At 41.5% G+C, this 19170-nt stretch overlaps 2 protein-coding genes across 3 annotated transcripts in view; one reads left to right on the top strand and one right to left on the bottom strand.

Moving 5' to 3' along the window:
* The window catches only part of ncf1 (neutrophil cytosolic factor 1), a 24411-nt gene extending 11424 nt beyond the window's left edge, over window positions 1-12987 (bottom strand). Inside the window, exons 1-8 of the mRNA XM_030069639.1 lie at window positions 12872-12987; window positions 10253-10348; window positions 8866-8946; window positions 8587-8662; window positions 6281-6446; window positions 5700-5758; window positions 3990-4112; window positions 3538-3645 (exon numbers count right to left, since the gene is read on the bottom strand). Of these exons, the coding sequence (XP_029925499.1) occupies window positions 3538-3645; window positions 3990-4112; window positions 5700-5758; window positions 6281-6446; window positions 8587-8662; window positions 8866-8946; window positions 10253-10321 (682 nt within the window). The 5' untranslated portion in view covers window positions 10322-10348; window positions 12872-12987. The remainder of the gene's footprint in view (window positions 1-3537; window positions 3646-3989; window positions 4113-5699; window positions 5759-6280; window positions 6447-8586; window positions 8663-8865; window positions 8947-10252; window positions 10349-12871) is intronic.
* Window positions 12972-19170, top strand: LOC115371969 (uncharacterized). Of its 2 annotated transcripts, none has more exons than XM_030069638.1 (2): window positions 12972-13099; window positions 15302-19170. In XM_030069638.1, the coding sequence occupies exon 2, from the start codon at window positions 15598-15600 to the stop codon at window positions 18358-18360; it is 2763 nt and encodes a 920-aa protein (XP_029925498.1). In that variant the 5' UTR covers window positions 12972-13099; window positions 15302-15597; the 3' UTR covers window positions 18361-19170. The 2 variants fall into 2 exon arrangements, with proteins under 2 accessions (XP_029925498.1, XP_029925497.1); XM_030069637.1 differs by lacking the exon at window positions 12972-13099 and adding an exon at window positions 13436-13601.

Here is a 19170-nt window from a genome sequence, read left to right as displayed (position 1 = left end):
TTACACAATAGATCTCTGCCACACAGGTTAACAGGACAGGAGGGAGACACCAAAAAAGCATGATTTAAGTGTGTACCATCACTTGCATCTATTACTGTAAGGGGTTAAGTGAAGACACTTCTTTCCAAGATGCCTGATACACCAAAAGTGGGAGAAGAATCATTAGACATAGGAAATGTTTTCAAAGAGACCTTGAGAAGAGAGTAGTGTGCACCTGTATCAATAAGAACTTAATAAGCATCACCTTCAATGTGCAGGACTAATTTAGGCAGGTCAGTAGGTGGAATGACAACAGGGAGGAGGAGAGGAGTCTCTTCCTCTTCACCTGTATTGGCAGGCAATCATTGGTCTCTTCCTTGTGAGTTGGGCATGGGTTTACTCACTGTGACACCATGGGGTGGTGTTAAGTCCCATGTTGTACCAGAACCCTGTTGTTGCTGCCGCCGCTTGAGGGAACAGTCACGGGCCCAATGATCCGGGTCATCACAGATGTAGCAGTTGTCTGTCTGTCGTCTCTGCTGCTGATGGAATTTGTTTCTTTTAGGTACTTGGTTGTACCGTTCTCTGCTCCGTCCTTGCCCTTTGCTGACACTGTCGTAGAAGTCGAGCTGGGCCATGTGAAGCTTAGTGTCCTCCTTTTGCTTCTTGCGTGCAGCTTCTGTCTGTTGGGTTACTATGACATTCTCAGCATGAAAAACATGTCTTAATATTTCAGCCAAGCGAGCATTTTGCCAACCCACACAGTTATTGATCACAAGTTTTCTTATGTCTGGAGACAGTCCTTCCACTAGCAATTGAATGAGTTGATTTTCCCATGGAGATGGGTTGGTCATGTCATCAGGTTTCTGCAACCCACTGCACTCTTCAAAAGCTTTCATCAACCGCTTCTGCCAGTCTTCACATGTCTCTGCTGCCCCTTGCCTCAGATTTCTGAGTTTAGTCCAGTCCATTTTAGGTGGAAATCTTTCTTCTATGCGAGTGTACAGAGCATTTAGCTGTGTAGTATATGTATCTTGTATATTAGCAGACCATGGAACATTTGCATCAAAAGCACCTCTCACATCTTGCCAATTTAATTTCAGGGTCTCAGTGAAAATATATTCCTACTCAGCCTCTTTCTGTTTGCGTCTGACCTCGTCCCTAGTGAGTGGTTTACAACTAACTGAATCAGTGATCTGTGGCACACCAGGATATGTGTGTGTGCTAAGGCTAGTTGTGGAACTAACTTCTCCCTCTGCTGCTGATGCAGTGTGTGTGTGTACATGTGTAGGTGTGTGCGGGGGAGGAAGACCTCCACCCTCAGCACCTTGCTGTCCTCTACCTGTTTGTGGTTCTCCCCCAACTGCCTGTGGTCCTGCCCCCCTTCCTGCTGCTCCAATCCATGAATGAGCTGCAGGGTTGTAGGGAGGTGGGCCATCAAGATCTGGATCTATAGTGTAAAGGCTCACCATGGCAAAATCTCTCTTGTTACTTTCTCATGTATGGCATGTCTCAGCTTACATTACCTTCTGGGAATATATCATCTAAGTTGTCCTTCAAAAGCTGTATAGCCCATGGCGCTAAGCTACCCTCCTTAGGCCACTTTCCATCTGTCCACTTAGTCATATAACTACAAAAGGGCTCACAGAATTCCCAACCAAACTTACCAGCAACCAGTTCTCTAGGTGGTTTTGCTCCAGCAGCTCCTTCTTTGCTATGTTTTCCAACCTTCTTTCTTTCATACTCCTTTTCTTAACCCTACATACCAAAGCCTCCAACTTACCTAAGGACTCTCTTTTCCCTTTCCTATTTCTATAAATAGGTTTTAATTTCTCCCTCAATTGCTCAAGTTGACAGATGCTAAAACTACCTTTAGCAGGAAATCCCCCTTTTCCACACCACAAAGACAATTCAGACACAATTCAGCATGCTTTTCATACATCCATTTTGCAACACCGGTTAAATCATTAAAATTGTTTCTCTTTCCGCTGATGTTTTCCATCTTTCTAAATTTACGTGACCTTCTTTCACTAGATTTTTAGGTTTACGCGCAAGTTTATTTTTCCTTTTTTATGCTTTTTTTTTCTACTCACCATCAATTTCCATACAGTGGGTTTTCACCTTCAGAATCAATTATCTGCTCACAAAAACAATAAAACAACACCACCAATTTCCAGGACAAAGCACTCCTTTGCAACAACAAAAGCACAGACGTGGACATAAACACAGACAAAAACACAGACAAACAAATAGCCGGCAAAACCTTCAACTCAGACCACGTGAATTCACTTTAGCCCTTTCGGCTGGCGCCCTCAGAGACCCCAGGCCTCCTATCTTCGAGCTCCCAGAGCTCTATCACGTGATTTCTTGCCCTTCCGGCTAGCGCGCTTAGAGGCCCCAGGCCTCCTATCTTAGAGCTCCCAGAGCTCTATCACGTGATTTCTTGCCCTTTCGGCTAGCGCGCTTAGAGACCCCAGGCCTCCTATCTTAGAGCTCCCAGAGCTCTATCACGTGATTTCTTGCCCTTCCGGCTAGCGCGCTTAGAGGCCCCAGGCCTCGTACTTCGGAGCACTGATGTCCTCAGAGGACTACTTTCCCCTTACGAATACTTCCTGATCAGGGAACTCCTGTTCCCCTACCCTTCAGAGACCCCAGGCCTCCTACCGTAGAGCTCCCAGAGCTCTGCTCCTACTGCTTAGGTCCCAGACCTAAGGGGATCCCTTGGGTCCCAGACCCAAATACTTAAGACGATCAGACTATTCAATATTGCTCTCGATATTTAAAAGGATCACTTACTGATGTCCACCAGCCAACAAAGAAATCTTAGGGCTTCTCTGAAGACTAAGCGAGGTTCCCCTGTCTGCGTCCAGACTAAGTTTTCTCCTGTAGGCCAGTGGCATCAGGTTAGTGATCCCATCCTCGTCGCCAAATTGTCATGGAAGTCTACAGCAAAAACGAACAGTCAGATGGTCTTCAGGCCTTTAATGCTGTGACAGCAGGAGAATCATACACACCAAAGCTTGGAGGTAGATTGTCAATGTGACAGAGGTGACAGGACACTTTTAAGGTCTTCTGATTTTACATATACTTTGCATGTATTACATAGTCAATCGGGTAATAAAGCAATAAAAACTTTCCAGAACCAGATCTAGCTAATGAACAGGTCTAGTCATAAATTCCAGAGAAGTAACTGATCACCTATAAATGAGATAAGCTGGTAGAGGGTCTGCTCCATGGCACAAACCACCAGTTTAACTCTGAGGTCATACAAAGGCTAACGCAATACATGATTTTAATGATAAATTCCTTCACAACAAATAAATAAATAAATGCATGAATAAAAACAAAAATAAATAAATAAATAAATAAATGTAGAAATATTTATTAATTTAATTATTTATGCATTTATATATTTATATGCGTATTTATTTATTTATTCATTTATTTATTGTTTTGTCATTTTTCGTCCCTCATAAACGCACACACTTATGAAGCTGTGCCAGCATTAGTGATGGGGGAACTACAGTGTGATTCCTAGATGAGATAGAGGTAACTTGCCTGCATAGTCGGGCTCAGCATCCTCAGCCTCCTCTGGTCCGTCCAGAGGCTCCAGGTAGGAGGCGGGAACCCAGCCTCGTTTTGACTCACACTGGCAGAACCACCAACCTGAACAGAAAAGAACAGACAACCGGGGCCGCCAAGATACAGTGACTCATGTGTCACTTATACTCATGTCACTTATATGATTACATGTGACAAATAAACTTGATTGACTGACTGACTGACTGATTGATTGATTAATATGTAATGTATTACTAATGACCATGACACAGTGCTGGTGGGTTCATGAGTGCTGTTCCTCAATACCATTCAATCCATTGTTATTGTGATGGCTGCCCAAGGTGGCAGCTCTGAAAACAGCCAACCCGACCCGTTCCCTTTCCGTTCAAATGTTGTTTAAAAGGCAGGGGAGTTCGAACAAAAAGCATTAAGTGTTTATCCATTCTTACCATTGGGGCTTTTCTCCACAATTTCCACCAGATCCCCGGTGTGCAGATTGATCTCATGTTTGGAAGTCTTGCTGAAGTCGGCGATCACCCTGTAGCTGTCCAGTATGATGGGACCAGAAATCTCTGACAGGAGGAGGAAAAGTGAGGTGAAACCTCTGTTCAGCTCACAATACACAGGCAATATGTAAAGACAACAGATTTTAGCAATTCAAAAGCCCTTTCTGAAACTATTTGCTGACATAAAACTTGCATTCCCTGTGGGTTATGACTTTAGTTATCAGTTTGCTAAAGACTTTACTTACAAAATATTAGAACAACAACAGCAATACTAGTAACAACAACAACAACAATAATAATAATAATAATGATAATAAATAATAACAATAACAATGAAATAATAAGCTTCATTTATCAAACTGATAACAAATAATAAAACAATACAACAGCAATGATACAATTATAAGACACTGTAAATACATAAATTGGAATAAATAAATAAATTGCATAAGTAAATGAATGTGCTGCATATATGAAAAGTTGATAGAATGAGCAAATAAGATGCAAAAGTTCTTAAGTGGAGTTTTGAGGATTAGGTGGCATTTGGGAATAACACTTATTAATATAAGCAACAACTGCTGGTGAAAAAGGCTACAAAACAGCAGCAGTGGGCTCTATGCACGGCAGGCTCCGACGTATATGGTCAAATCTCAGCTCACATATCAACTTACGCTGCCACACTATCTACAGCAAGCCGGTTAGCTGACTGCCTGGGTTCAGATAAACTGTTTTTCAGTTGGAATGTCGTGATGATTTTTCATTGTTTTTCCTCTTTTTTGAATCGCCTTTATTGTTAATGATGAGCTCAAAGCCTATGAAACCAAGGACAGCTGCACATCCTATCATTGCTGCGTCCCACAGTGTATAAGCTTCAGCCAGGTTCAACTCCATGCTCAGCTTCCATACATTTCCCAAAGACAGAGAACTGCTGAAAAAGTGGGTAATTGATATTCTCAGAGACACACAAGTGTATGTGGCCCAGTAGCTGAAATGTCAGCTGATGGACCAAATGCAAATTAAAGTGCATGTCTGCTGTAAAGCAGCTGCATAATGAATAAAAACACAGTCTGTTTTTTTTTTTTTTTTTTTTTTTTTTTTATTTATTTTAAACCTCGTCTGTAATTTCAGATTACTTACTTGTTCCAGCAGATTTGAGAGGTTCTCTGCTTAGGTGGATAAATCAACCTGTAATATTTCAGTGGTATTCCTGTAGTAACTGCAACGCGCACGACCACTATAATATTCCTGTAGTATTCCTACAGTAACAGCGTCTATAGTTAGAAAGAATGTGTTTAATCACGCCGGGGCACGAAATTTAAGAAAGGCTGCGGCCTCCCAATTTTATATGGAGGAAACTGTATAGTCAACACATATTCACTTGTGTGTCAAGTTCACCGGAAGTAGACATGAAGTCTGAGGTGTGCAGAAGCAATGCATGTGAACAGCTCATAAGCGGCAAGTAAGCTCAGAAATTCTAGGAGCAATATAATCAACATTATGTCTTCAACCTTACTTTAGCCCATCTTCATTTCATTGCATCTCAATTACAAAGTTGTTAACCGGGCAAACTCACAAGGTTGGGGATGTTGAAGAATTGAAAGCACATGTAGCTGAGTAGATGGTGTACATAAAACAGTTCAGCATGAGCCTTACCAGATGCATTGCCTCTGGACTTATCCCTGGACACCACAAAAGTCTCATTTCGCTTCAGTCTGCAGATGAAATGATTATACAGAATGTCATTGCTTACACACATAAACTTCCAATGGCAGCAGTGCAAGGCTGGAACATGGAAGAGTTAAAGTTTCGTTGTGTATAAAAATAAACAATTAAAATTATTATTATTATTATTATTATGCTGGTAAATAGACCTACATCTGTGCAGGATAATGTACAGGGAGTTGGGGTCTTGATTCAATTATCTGAGATTTTTGCAGATATTTTGCAATTATGACTGACTTTCTGTGCTGAATTCCTTAAGATTTTACCATTTTTCTTTATGTATTGTCTTTGCCTCAACTAATGGAAACACCAAATTTGCATTTTATTTTGTTGCATCTTTCATATACAAATTTTATTAAAATTTGAACAGGCTGGACACAGTTTCGCACACTTAAAAGTCACACCTGGAATCTCAACTGCAAATCATATAACCTCTCTCTCTCCTGTGTCTCCTGCAAGTCCCCATTCAAACTGTCTACCAGATCAGTTGGCATCATGCGTGTTATACTGACGGGTTTGGGGCAGGTGGGTTTTCATCCTCCGGTCGGACCTTGAAGAAGCTGCAGACCAGCGTGCAACGCGAGATGTGAGGTGGCAGGTTGATGAGAGAATGGCAGTACTCTGCCAGGGTGCTCTGCCTTGTCTCTGTGGACTTTTGGCTGTCCACCCACCTGGGAGCTGAGGACACAGAGAGGAACACACGTCAGCTGGACAGCTGAGGTGTGTTCCTACCTGAGAACACACCTCGTATCACAGAAACTTCTCATCTTAAAGGAATACGCTAACATTTTGGACAAAGTCCCCTTTTTCTGACTAAGGTGTCTCTAAGGTGTTTGATAACATTTTCACCTCTGTATAGCCAGTGGTTTGGTTCCTACAGGCAGCATTTCATGTTAGCTTAGCATAAAGACTTAAAGCCTGAGGGGCTGCAGCAGTGGCGGATACAGAACATGGCTAATGGGTGGGCCTAAAAAATTCTGGATGGGCCTGTTATTTCATTTTGTTTATTTTTTTAGATAGACATGTATAAAATGATATGATGAAAGAAAAAAAAAACCTCTCGGTAAACGAGCCGAGAGGTTGTAAACGAGCATAAAATACACGTTGGAAAAAGGACATTAAAACGTTTATTTATTTAGTTAGTCATTTTTTGGTCTTGAATCTGATAGGGTGGGCAAGCTGTCAATCTGGGTGGCCTACGCCCATCCAGGCCCACCCGTAGATCCGCCTCAGGGCTGCAGTTGTATGGCTGAGACAGTGCAGAACAATCCTCGTTTCACTTTCCTCCTTTAGTTTGTGGCTTTCGAAACTCAAAAAAAAAAAAAAAAAAAAAAAAAACTCCCACTCGCAGGTGAAGACATGGGAATTTCCACATCAGTGTATGTATGGTCTAGGTAAGATTGAGGTATTGCAGGAGAATTGAGGTTTCTCGTTGCTTCTCCTTCTCCACATTGCGCCAGATTTGTTGTGTAAGCAAAACTTGTATGAGTCTTATGAGTTCTGCTTTCACGACAAATGCTTTGGTTCACCTCCAGACCTCGAAGACTGATGAGGAACCAAAACTATCTGCTGAAAATACACAACTACGCAATGTCTGAGCTTCATCTGTCAGAAAAAAAAAAATGTCATGGTTAATTTAGGGTGATCATATTTTCCAACTCCCAAACAGAGACCCTTAAGTATACTTAAGAGTACGTATACTTAAGGTTAGTTGTATGTTAATGCATGTGCACATGTACGCGCTTATGCACGTACCATAGGTGTCTTCATCAGGATGGGGGACGGTTATTTCAGCACTTAGATGACACCGAGCACCATTCAACACCACAAACAGCACATCAGCAAACGAAAAATGGCAAAGTAAAAATAGTACACACAAAACATAGTGATTGCACTGGTGGATTATAATATATGTACTCATTGTGAGATACCTTAGACACAAGGTATTTGTCAGTGTGCACAAGCAGTGGCAGCCCATAACACAGTCTCTGTCTGCTGTTTTTTGCAGCTGTTTGAATCCTGGCATCATTAGATTCAGCAGAAAATGCTGAACATTTTTGATGTATAACATGTCGATGTTTGTTTTAAAATGTGGGAGCGAAGACACACACAGCGAGCATGAAAGTGGGATGTCTGGTCATTGTAGGTCAGATGTCCAGCAGCATGTCAAGAGGATTTCTGTTTTCACAGGACAACATACAAAGTAGCTCATGCTGTGGGTATTACAAACATCTAGTCTTGCCAGCTTTAAAGTTGGGTCAAAACCATAAAACTTAAGCAAACTCTGATGCAAACATTTCTGTCTTGTTGCAGGTTGTATTTGCCTCAGTAACAGAGAAAAGAGAAGTAGAGTAGCGCGTTTGGTTCATAATCACAGGTGCTTCCTGGACGCACGCATTCAATAAAAATACTTTCCTTTCCTTTTCTTCGAACATGCATTGCTCTCCATTGCATATATATAGTCTAACACATGTGTGCTGGGGGCTCACACTCCATCAGCTCTGTAGCCTCTCTGCACACGTCGCCAAAACTAATTCCTCTTTATTTCCTGTACTTGAATTAAGCGATTCTGATTACTATATTCTGCAGTGACAGTCATTTAGTTTCACAATGCTCTGTTGAAACACACATTATATTTCCCAGCTATGACAGGAACTGACAAAGGAGTGAAGAAACGTAATCTGTGCAGATGAGACAAAGAAGCCAAAAGGGGCATATTGTTTTTGTAACTCCAAAGACAAAAAAAAAAAAAAAAAAAAAAAAAGAAAGTAGTGAGGAGTGTGTGTGTTGTGTTAAGGGTATGCAGTTGTGTTTTCACCAGGTAATGAAGGGATGATTCTGTCTTTCTTCTCGATTTGACCAGCCTCGATGGGAAACATCTCCTTCAGGGTTTTCTACGGCAAAACACAACTTGTCTCAACACGGAACAACTTCATTCTATTTTATTTTGGATTAGGCTTAGGTTTAGTGGATTTGCTGATTCAGCTGATTAAAATAAGAGGGAAAAGCTGTGTTTTTGAGACAGATAACCCCCAAAGAGCTTGGGATGATGTCTCTGAGCTACGTAACAGTTGTTTTGCGGTGCAGAGGAACTCACATGGAAGGTGTGGATCTCAGGATATGTCCTGTAGATCAGCTTCTCAGAGAGGTCGCTCCATTTTATAATCAGCATGTAGACCTGCCAATAGAAAATCAAATCAAATCAATAAGAATACCAATGATTAAGAATACCAATGATTATATCAGGATTACATCAGGCTTTTACTCTGTTCACCATCTGCTGTTGTGCCATAAAGTAACCCAGAAGATTTACTGACAAATCAAAAATCCAACATTTTGGATCAGAATGCAACAAAATGTAAAATTTCAGCTAGAGGCTGACAGTCTCAGCTTTACCATTTTTTAATCAAGTTCAACTTTATGTGGAGCCCTTAATCACTTGTACAGTCTCAAAGGGCTTTAAAGGCCCCACAGTTTATAGAAAACAAACCAAAATGCCCCAGGCAGCCAATAAAATGTCACCTGGTAATGATTCTTTAATGCTGCTTCATACGAAGCCCCTTTATTTCAGCTCAGTATACAGCTCAGTCATGTGAGGATTCAGCATCATGATCATCCTCATCAAATATTTAAGTCTGCCTATATGCATATATTAGTGCACACTGTTTGTATTATATGAGATATAATTACTCTCAGATTTGCCTTATGATTTCTATAGCTTTTCAGGTCAAATTCACATTCCATTCAAGAACTTTCAAGAACTTAGTTGTCAACGTTTTCCAGAACATTTCAGTAGCAGAAATTTTGGCAGTAAAATTTTCTTTAAAGTTGCTGAGATGGAAGTGGCTGTAGTTGCAGCTTCCAATTCTCAGTGACTTTAAAGCATTTATTGATATGTGATTCAGGCTAGGTCCTGGCAATATATCGATATTATATCAATATTGTGATATGAGAATAGATATTGTCTGGAATTTCAGATATCATCATAACATGATACCGTGTGTGTGTTGCCATTTCTTAGTTTAAAAGCCTTCATGACAGTTGAGACAGGCATTTTGCTGAACTTATTAAATTGCTCTAGTTGTTCTGTTGTTTGTATCTATCAGTTCATTTGTCATATTCGCATCACTGATTGTTTATCAAAAATGTCTTGTAAATATCTAATGAAAGCTCCAACAGTCACTCCCACATTCTTGTCACAATACCAGTATTGAGGTATTCTGTCAAAACTATCGTGACATTTGATTTGGTTATTAGCATGTCCTTTATGATGAAAAAATTCATCACAGGGTTTCAAGCACATTTACGAACCTGTTTGTGACTCAGAAGAGTCTAACATACTGCCCTGTCACAAAAGCAAACAAAATCCACACATTTCAAACACTCAACTATGATTTAAAGTGTGCATTGACTAATCCCGAAATGTTCAGTCAAAATGTGATGAGTAAAATGTGTGTTTTATGGAAGAAATTCTAGAGTCTTACATAGTGCTGACTTGGGAAGAAGCGCTTTTCAAAGCCGAGCAGCTCCACATGCCTGACGTAGTTCTGCATGCTGGATGGAGCAGAGAGACGTGGCTGCTGTGAGGAGAAGATGGAGTCAACTGAGCCAAAAGGCTACAGAGGGCTTATATGGTGTGTGTGTGTGTGTGTGTGTGTGTGTGTGTGTCACCAGCCTAACACAGTAGTAGTTCCTCTTTAAAAGTCTTAACTGAGAAAGGGAAACCAAAAACAAACTCACTACCACAAGTCAACTATTTGAATTGTATTATTGAATTATCATCATCATTATTATTAGTAGTAGTAGTAGTAGTAGTAACAGTAGTAATGTAAATGTAGAATTCAACATCAGAAAAGATAAGTAGAACTACAGTGCATTCAGAAAGTATTCAGACCCCCTTCAGTTTTTTCACTTTTGTTATGTTGCAGTCTGATGCTACAATCTCTTAAATTCATTTTTTTCTCTCATTAATCCACACTCAGTACCCAATAATGACAAAGTTGCAAATTTATTAAGAAGGAAGTGAAGGGGGTCTGAATACTTCCTGAATGCACTGTAGATATGTAGATAGACAGACAGACAGTCAGACAGATAGACAGAAATAGTGGTGAGTAAATCCACCTAAACTCTTAAAGTGAGTTAAAGTGAGAATCACTTTTTTTTTTTACAGGCAGATAGATATATAGATAGATAGATAGATAGATAGATAGATAGATAGATAGATAGATAGCGCTGCAGCCTCTTTGGTGCCATGTGTGGGTTTTCTTGGGGCTTTCAGCTAAACTTGTGATTTCAAAAAAACACTTTTGCAACACAGAAAGCAGAACCCACAAGAAACAGTTTGGAAACAATAAAACAGCCCACAGATATGAACTTCCTCCCTTCAGCTTTCTGGACCAACATAGCAGGTGATGTTTGCTTGCATTCAGAATTTTTGCCTTTGTTTACGAATTGTGAGTGAAGTCATCTGAATGTGTTGTTATCATTATAGTAATTTATATCTGACACACTTTTTTTTTGTACTCTTAAAACTGACTTATTATATGGAAATTACAATGTGGCAGACCTCACAAGTAGAGCCCATCCTGCAACTCAAAGTTTAAAATAATAATAATAATAATAATTATTATTATTATTATTATTATTATACTAAGAAGAATAAAAATAATAACAGCAACAATAATAATAGTAACACTCAAAAGGAGGCAGGTGTCATTTGGCTGGAAAGTGATGTGTTGCTGCAGAGCAGGGAGAGGAAGTGGCCTCAGATGATGCTGTCATGTTTTGTAGTGACAGTACTGACGCTTGGAGAAAACACATGAGGTCAGTCCAGCACGGCCCACAGGACAACCAGAGTCACATTACTGCCACTGCCAATGACGGAGCAGCTATTGAATCATTAGGGTGACTGCATGTACACACACACACACACACACACACACACACAGAGAGAGAGAGAGAGTAGAGCCTGTTGTTTGTGTGTGCATCCTGTTTAGTGCTGCATGGATAGATAACCGATACGTTCTAGTATATCAGCTATACTGAAATATTTCATTCATCAAATGTAAATACAGTCAAGATGTTAATACAAAACAAAAACTATATTAAACAACTTGCTAAAAAATAATGAAGAACGAATTATCATTTTATCTGTAGCTGTGGAGCTTTAACATGAGATCCTCATTCAAATAAAACAGACAGATCAACAGATAGATAGATAGATCATACTTCAACAGAATGAACACACGGCAGTGTAGAGTGTGTACTAACTACATACCCAAAACTCAGTCTGAATGAGTATTTATGCATATACATATGGTTATGGATATGCATGTATACTAGGTAAGAGAAAACAAATTAATTTATGTATTACACCCTTCACACACAAGGTGTGCTTTACACTGATTTAAAATACATAAACAAGATTTAAAAGACACAATTAAATACTACAGTATGCAGTATGCAGCACGGTAACAACTCGGTTTATACAACTTTAGTTGTTTTCGTCTAGCGGAAACTCCTACATGATCTGGATGAAACCCAACAATGCTGTTTCCCAGGAACTTTTATGATTAAAATGCCAGGTAAAGATGAGATAAGGTAAAGATCTATAGGCTTAGCAGATAAGATTAAGCTTGGCTGTTAAATGTTGCATGTTGGACAATTTCAGTCATTAGTATAATGCACTAATTAATTGCCAAAAAATGGAAATTTCTAGAATTTTTCTCCTAGTTAACTTGGAAAGGTGATGTAAGACTCTAAATCCATGTTTGTGATGAAAATCCATTACCATGGTGCAATCATACAACCTTTCCTCATTAGCATAATTTACATAAATTACATAAAATTTAGGTTAAAATCATCTTAGAGTCTTAGATGGTTTGATTGCCATAACTAAATCATGCAACGTTTTCTCATTAGCAGAATTTGGATCAACATCTATTTAAAAGTGACATGGTATTTGATATTGCTTAATTTTTATATATTTATTTATTTAAAATTTTTCTATCTGGACATCACAAACATTAAGCCATGTGTAGCGTGATCTAGTTCCAACTACGCATTGGAACTAGATCACCTTGCTCAGTCCCCCCTTGACTCACCTGTTGTCCGCCTCCAACCAGCACCTACACCACTGCTCCCCCCTCCTGCTCCTCACAGCCGCCCATCCCCCAGTGAGAGCACTTCTCACCCCTCCTCCATGGCTCCTGGACTACCAGCTCTGTCCAACCTGATGACCCCAACCCCCAGTGAGGATCTCATTCATACCTCCTCTGGACCAAGTGTGGCAACTCCTGCCACCCTGATTCTGTGGAATACAGACAACAAAGGTAGGAATTATTCTAAAATACAGAAGTCAGTTCTTGTTAAACAGGTTAAACAAATACCATGACTCTACACGCTCCTATACAGTAGATGGCGGTATAGACCTTTTGTTTTGCGATCCGCCAAAAAACACAGAGAAGAAGAAAAGAGAATAAAGAGAGAGAAGAAAATCCCTGCGTTCCAATACCCATACTACCATACTTTTTAGTTGGGAAAAAAGAATTAGTATGTCCCAATACATACTAAACTACATACTTTTTAAGGGCAGCTGCAGTACATACTAAAAGTAAAAAGTATAAGTATGCGATTTGGAACGCAGGGAATATTCCGAGGCGGCCATGAATGCATCTCACAGTGAGCGCACCGCACGCCGTTTAGCTTTAACGTTACATCTGGATTGCTTTGTGTTGTGCTACAGCACATGTGCAGCTGTAATTCTACTGTTACCGATCACACACCTCGGTAAGGAGTGCAGCCACGATGCCGGCGACTTTATATGATGCTCAGGTAATGTGTTACAACATGCCATTCAGTTTCCATTGCGCGCAGTATGTAGTTTCTCAGCAGTATTGGCGTGCTAACACGATGCTAACCTAGCCCCTTAGCGCACTAACGTAGATGTATCAGTTTCACCGCCTTGAAAATCCAGCAGGATGGTTTCTGCCAACAATGTTCAAAACGGACATGTGTCCTGCATCATGCTGCACGGTGGGAAACAGTGATAGGCAGTGTATTCGTGACTGAGGGCCCACTCACATTGGCAAGATTGAGCCCGTATCGTGCTAAAGCCAAAATCCCCCCCTCCCCAGTCCCTGGCTGGCCTGCACTCACATTACCTTTTTCCCAAACGCGCCCAAGCACGATTGCCCTCGGTGTGCACGTCATCACGTTGAAATACGACAACAGGCATGGCCCGACGTCATTATAAATCAATGTAGTTCAAATACATCATGTCTTCCTTTTAACTAAAAAAACGTTTTGGTCCTTTTAATCAGACATGGGATGTTTATTTACCTTGACAGTTTCGGAGGTAACTTCCTCCTTCTTCAGAAAGGTCCAACTGACAGCCGGAGCGGCACCTGTCAGATCCGGCAGACCGGGTGACTGGGTGGCCGCACACCGCGCGGTGCCGCGGCCAGTGCCGGCCGGTGCCGACGCGGTGCCGGCCAGCACCAGGTCTGCCGGATCTCCGCACACAGACTGCTGTACTTTCATTATAAACCGACTTTTGTTTATACGCGGTTGCAGCAGCACAACGGACAATGACACAGACAACATGGTTGATTACTGATTGCGCAACGCGGCCATTCGCCGGTAATCGCGCTGCGCACATTAAACAGTTTTGCAGAGGCAGGAGGAAAGTTGCATGATTTACATCCGCGCACTGCGTGCGTGACCGTGCATGTGCTCGTGTATGCGCCCGTACCGCGCTGAAGCACACCCCTTCCAACCGTGCCAGAGCGGGGGAAGTGTACTGTATTCAAGCACGATACGGAGCGATCACACTGGTCAAAGAATCCGGATTTTAAGGGCAATCGTGCTTGGGCGCGGATCAAACTTGCCAGTGTGAGTGGCCTCTGAGAAACAAGGCACGATCGCATACAGGTGCCATTTTGGAGTAGAATTTGAAAATCAGAAAAGCACGGCGGTGTTGCGTTCAAAGCGGATAGGAAAATTGCATTTACGAAAGTTACTTTTGAAATACCGGTTCAAATTCAGCTTCATCTATGCGGTGGTGAATTAAACTAGAAAATACCACTTGTGAGGTGAACGCTGACATCACCAGCAAGAAAATACCAAGTAGGCAAGTATAAGGTGTTCACGCCAATACTGCTGTGTTTACAACATCTATTGCACGTCTGTCCGTCCTGGGGAGGGATCCCTCCTCTGTTGCTCCCCTGAAGTTTCTTCCTAGTTTTCTCCCTGTTAAAGGGTTTTTTTAGGGAGTTGTTCCTCATCCGATGTGAGGGTCTAAGGACAGAGGATGTTGTATTTTTCTGTAAAGCCCTTTGGGACAAATTTGTAATTTGTGATTCTGGGCTATACAAATAAATAAAATTGAAATTGAATTGAAATTTCAAAAGCAATTTGATATAAGAAAATGGCAATTCTGGCAACAGGCAAATTAAATTGAATTACAACAGAAAAGAATGTTTGTGCTTTATTCTGTCAGAATACTAACTTCCATCTCCTGACTATATTCACAGACTAAGAATATGGCACATCAATAGAGGACGATGCCAACAGCTTATCCTCAACTCAGCTGGACTGCAGAGGAGCTGATTGAAAGTTGCACTGCACTCTAAATGACGGAGACTGAAATGAAGTTCTGTCTTTTTTTTATACAAGGTTACATGGATTATTTAGCTACCAAGTTGAAGTGTGAGCACAGTGACAGCGTACATAGTGAATGTAAAAGATCCTAGCTCCATGTACATGCCTCATGTTGGATCCACTGACTGGAGTTATTCTGCAGAAGTTTTGACTGTCTCTCTTTGCCAACATGGACACCATTGACGCCAAGTACATTTGGCAGCGCCGCATTCACAGCGGGATTCGATATCAGAAAGGCGCGGTCCCTTTCCCCGACTCGGTTAAAATCGGGTTGGATTTCAACGTGGCTTTCCCGAGGGCGGAGAAGCTGGATCCAGGGATTCTGACCAATGGCATCATGCTGGACATTTGTGACTTTGCTAAAGCAGTGACTAAAGCAGAAAAGTATTTCATGTATGAGATCATGGATTTCAACTTTGATCTCGGGTTGGATAGTGAGATGCAGTGCTATGACTTTGCAACACGTGTTCACAATAAAGTGAAAATTATGAAAGAAAATATCAAGACTAAGCCTCAGCGAAAGAAAGAAGTTTTCTTGCTCCCGGACCCAAAGATTTTATCCAGTGCACCAGAGGTGTCAGGCCTCTGCTATGCATTTTGCCAAGTCAGTGAGAAAACGGGCCTCGTTGATGGTAGCAGGAACGGTCATATAAACCTCACCTCTGCAGAGCGTCAGAAGAATGACTGTAATGGAGCGTTGAATGATGAGTTGATTGTATGCAAGCCCAACGGAGTCAAAACAAACCTAAAAGACAAGCTCTACCCATTCTGTGAGGAAATCGGGCTGACTCTGGATATCAGACCAAGGGATACACCCAAACAGAAACTGGATTTAAATTTGTTAAGCAACGGTGTGATGTTGGAAGTGCTCGACTTCGCCAAAGTGCTGTGTGGAACACACTGTCAGATTGTTTTTGACGTGCTTGAGCACAACTTCAGCGTTAGCCTCAACAAAGTTATCACCCGTCCGCTAATCACCAAGCTCATGGAGAGAAGAAACATTGGCATAACGGCAGATGTCAGAGCTGCTTTCCGAGCCGAGCCTTTCGTGTTGCAGCCGAAGACGACGGGATCAAGGGTGAGAAAGAGACAGGCAGCCAAACCGAAGCACCAAGTCTGGGAAACACTAACAGAAGACAGTAAGCGAAAGCGAAAGCCTACACGCAGGGATTGTTTCGTTTTTGACACCATCGGAACCGCGCCGGATAGCGACAACACTTTTTGGCAGGATGGCGACCTGTCATACATGTGTCCAGTTGATGCTGAAAGAGAAATGTTTTCAGAGCCAGAGACTGGTCTGGAAAACATGAAGATGGAGGAGTGTTTGTCAGGAACAGCCACAGGTAGGAAGTCAGCAGCGTTAATGGATATAAGGCAGGAAGAGGAGCTTTCCAAGTCTACAGCGCTGCCTTTGACGGCCCGTGGCGTCTGGTCTCCCACCATTCCACACAGCACAGCTCAAGAAACAACCTTGGATCTGTTTTCTGTAAATACAACGGGAAACATTGTAGAAACACCAAAGCTGCGGTTGTGGAGGAGGCGAGCTGGTCGCACCAAACAAATACTCTCAATGCACATCCGTGCAAAATTCAGGTTTGCCCACTGCAGAAAAGTAGGCTTAGATTTTAATGTTGGCTCTGGTAAAAAACAGAATATTGATCTAGGATTATTGACTAATGGCATTCTGATTGAAGTGTCTAAATTTGCAAATGCAATGACCAGAACTAGAGGTAAATTCATATTAGACATTCTGAAGAACAACTTTTCCCTTGACCTTCAAGATGTTTCGCATGAGCGCAATTTTCTGTTTTACATTCTCACCAAAGTTAAGGGTCTGCAGTGCCAGCCTTTCAGAAACAACATACAGTTCCTCAACAGTGCTTTTCACCTGCCGGAGGTGTACAACATGGTGGATGTAACAAGTGATTTTGCCCCTCAGGATGACGTGATAGAGCAACAGACAAATTGGGATCCAGCTTCAGACATAATCCAGAACCCTGACATGGAGGCCTACCCATTCTGTAAAAAGATGGGCCTCAATCTTTGGGTGACAGATGAGCGTCCAGTGAGCGAGAAGCTCGACTTGAGTGTCCTCACCAATGGGGCTGTGTTTGAGATGTTTAACTTTGTTCAGGAACTGTGTGGAACACATTTGCAGGTCATTTATGATGTCCTCCAGCACAATTTTGATCTTGATCTGCAAGACGAGAAAGCTGCTGTTGCACAGCGCATTCGAAAGTGGTTCTTGGTGCATAAATTCATGATGAAAAAACCAAAGGCAAAACAGTCATGGTTAAACACAACTTTCCCACTCAAAGGCTCACAGAGAGCTCCCTTCATGGCCCAGTTCAGACGGCGAGGGACAAACGGCAACAGAGTGAAAGAGCTTCTAGATGAACAACAGTTGTACCATGACAGCAAAAAGGAGGCTTGGACTGGGGATGTGCAGCAGGTACAGATGGACAAATACAGCAGCTATCCCTTCTGCACAGAAATAGGACTGGACCTTGATGTCAGCTTGAAGTCAGAAACCAAGACAAAACTTAATTTGCAGGCACTCACCAGAGGTGCTGTTTTCGAGATCCATCAATTCATAACACAGAAATCTGAGGTTCTATATTTGCAAGCCTTGTATGAGATCCTGGAGTACAACTTTGATCTGAATGTGCAGAGTGACCGGAAGTGGGAGTTTGCCTGGTGTGTGGCATGGCAGGTTACAGCAATGGTGTCAAAAAGCAGACGTTATCTCAGCCAGAAGGGAGAATATTTTAAGAAGGTATTTGAGTTGCCCTTTGAGTGCTCTGGCTCAGCGCTCACTGTCTGTAAAGAGGAACCAGAAAATGACCACACTGACCTGGACACTTATGACAGTGATGACATCCTGTTTGTCCAAGAGCTAACCCCTGTAGATATTATAGTAAAGCTAGAATAGAGTGTTTATTCTTGTCCTTACTGTAGAAAGCTCTGGTTCCGACAGTAATTTCTGGAGCTCAAGGCAAAATAATCTACAAGGCACCTGTGCCAAAAGGACTGTTAAAATAAATTGATCATGTCAAGGACTTGAAATTCTGGGAATTGCGTAAGATATTGAAAAAATGCTGTTGTTCATTTCCCATACACAAATGGCTTTGTATTTATGTAATTGTAAATTACCGATTCATACTTTGTTATACTTGTTGTAGTGAAGGCAAATGGTCAAGTACTTGGTGTGCATATTGAATGCTGACCACAGTCATCTAATCCAGTCAAGAAGCTAAGGTGTTTAGTAAGACAGAAAAATATGTTTTGAATCTTGCTGTTGATAGACTTGCACATCTTGTTGACCAAAGGCAGAAAGCTGCTCACTGTATACTCATTCTTGGAATGTCAAACAAGTAATCCTGGCTAATGTTAGACACTTAAAAACCTGTCCAGTTGTAAAATCTCCTTGGTCTGTTGATGCCTCTACAAACAGAGCAGCAGCCATGTCTAAAATAAGCTGAAGTGTTTGCTCTGATGAAAATCTAGGCTGAATTTTATGCTTGTGTCGAGGAGGAGAAACTTGGAGGTCAAAATGGCCAAAGGAAGGAGACAAAAGACCATGAAGGAAGTACATGAGTTCTCTGGGGGTTCCACATGGCAAGATTCAAGGTTGAGGAAATTCTGCTTTCATATTTACATCAAATTCTATCTGGGAAATTGCTAGTGAATGTGGATGTCCAGTGTTTTTTAAATAAACATGCTTGTTGGATGAAATTGTATT

This window comes from Myripristis murdjan, chromosome 14 (assembly GCF_902150065.1).
Source record: "Myripristis murdjan chromosome 14, fMyrMur1.1, whole genome shotgun sequence".
NCBI classification, from domain to species: domain Eukaryota; kingdom Metazoa; phylum Chordata; class Actinopteri; order Holocentriformes; family Holocentridae; genus Myripristis; species Myripristis murdjan.
Note: the sequence above shows the minus strand (reverse complement) of the source record. Positions and strands in the feature narration are given on the sequence as shown.

What these genes read in the sequence shown, in the direction of transcription:
- LOC115371969 (XM_030069638.1), top strand. Translation starts at nt 15,598, where the DNA reads ATGGACACCATTGACGCCAAGTACATTTGGCAGCGCCGCATTCACAGC.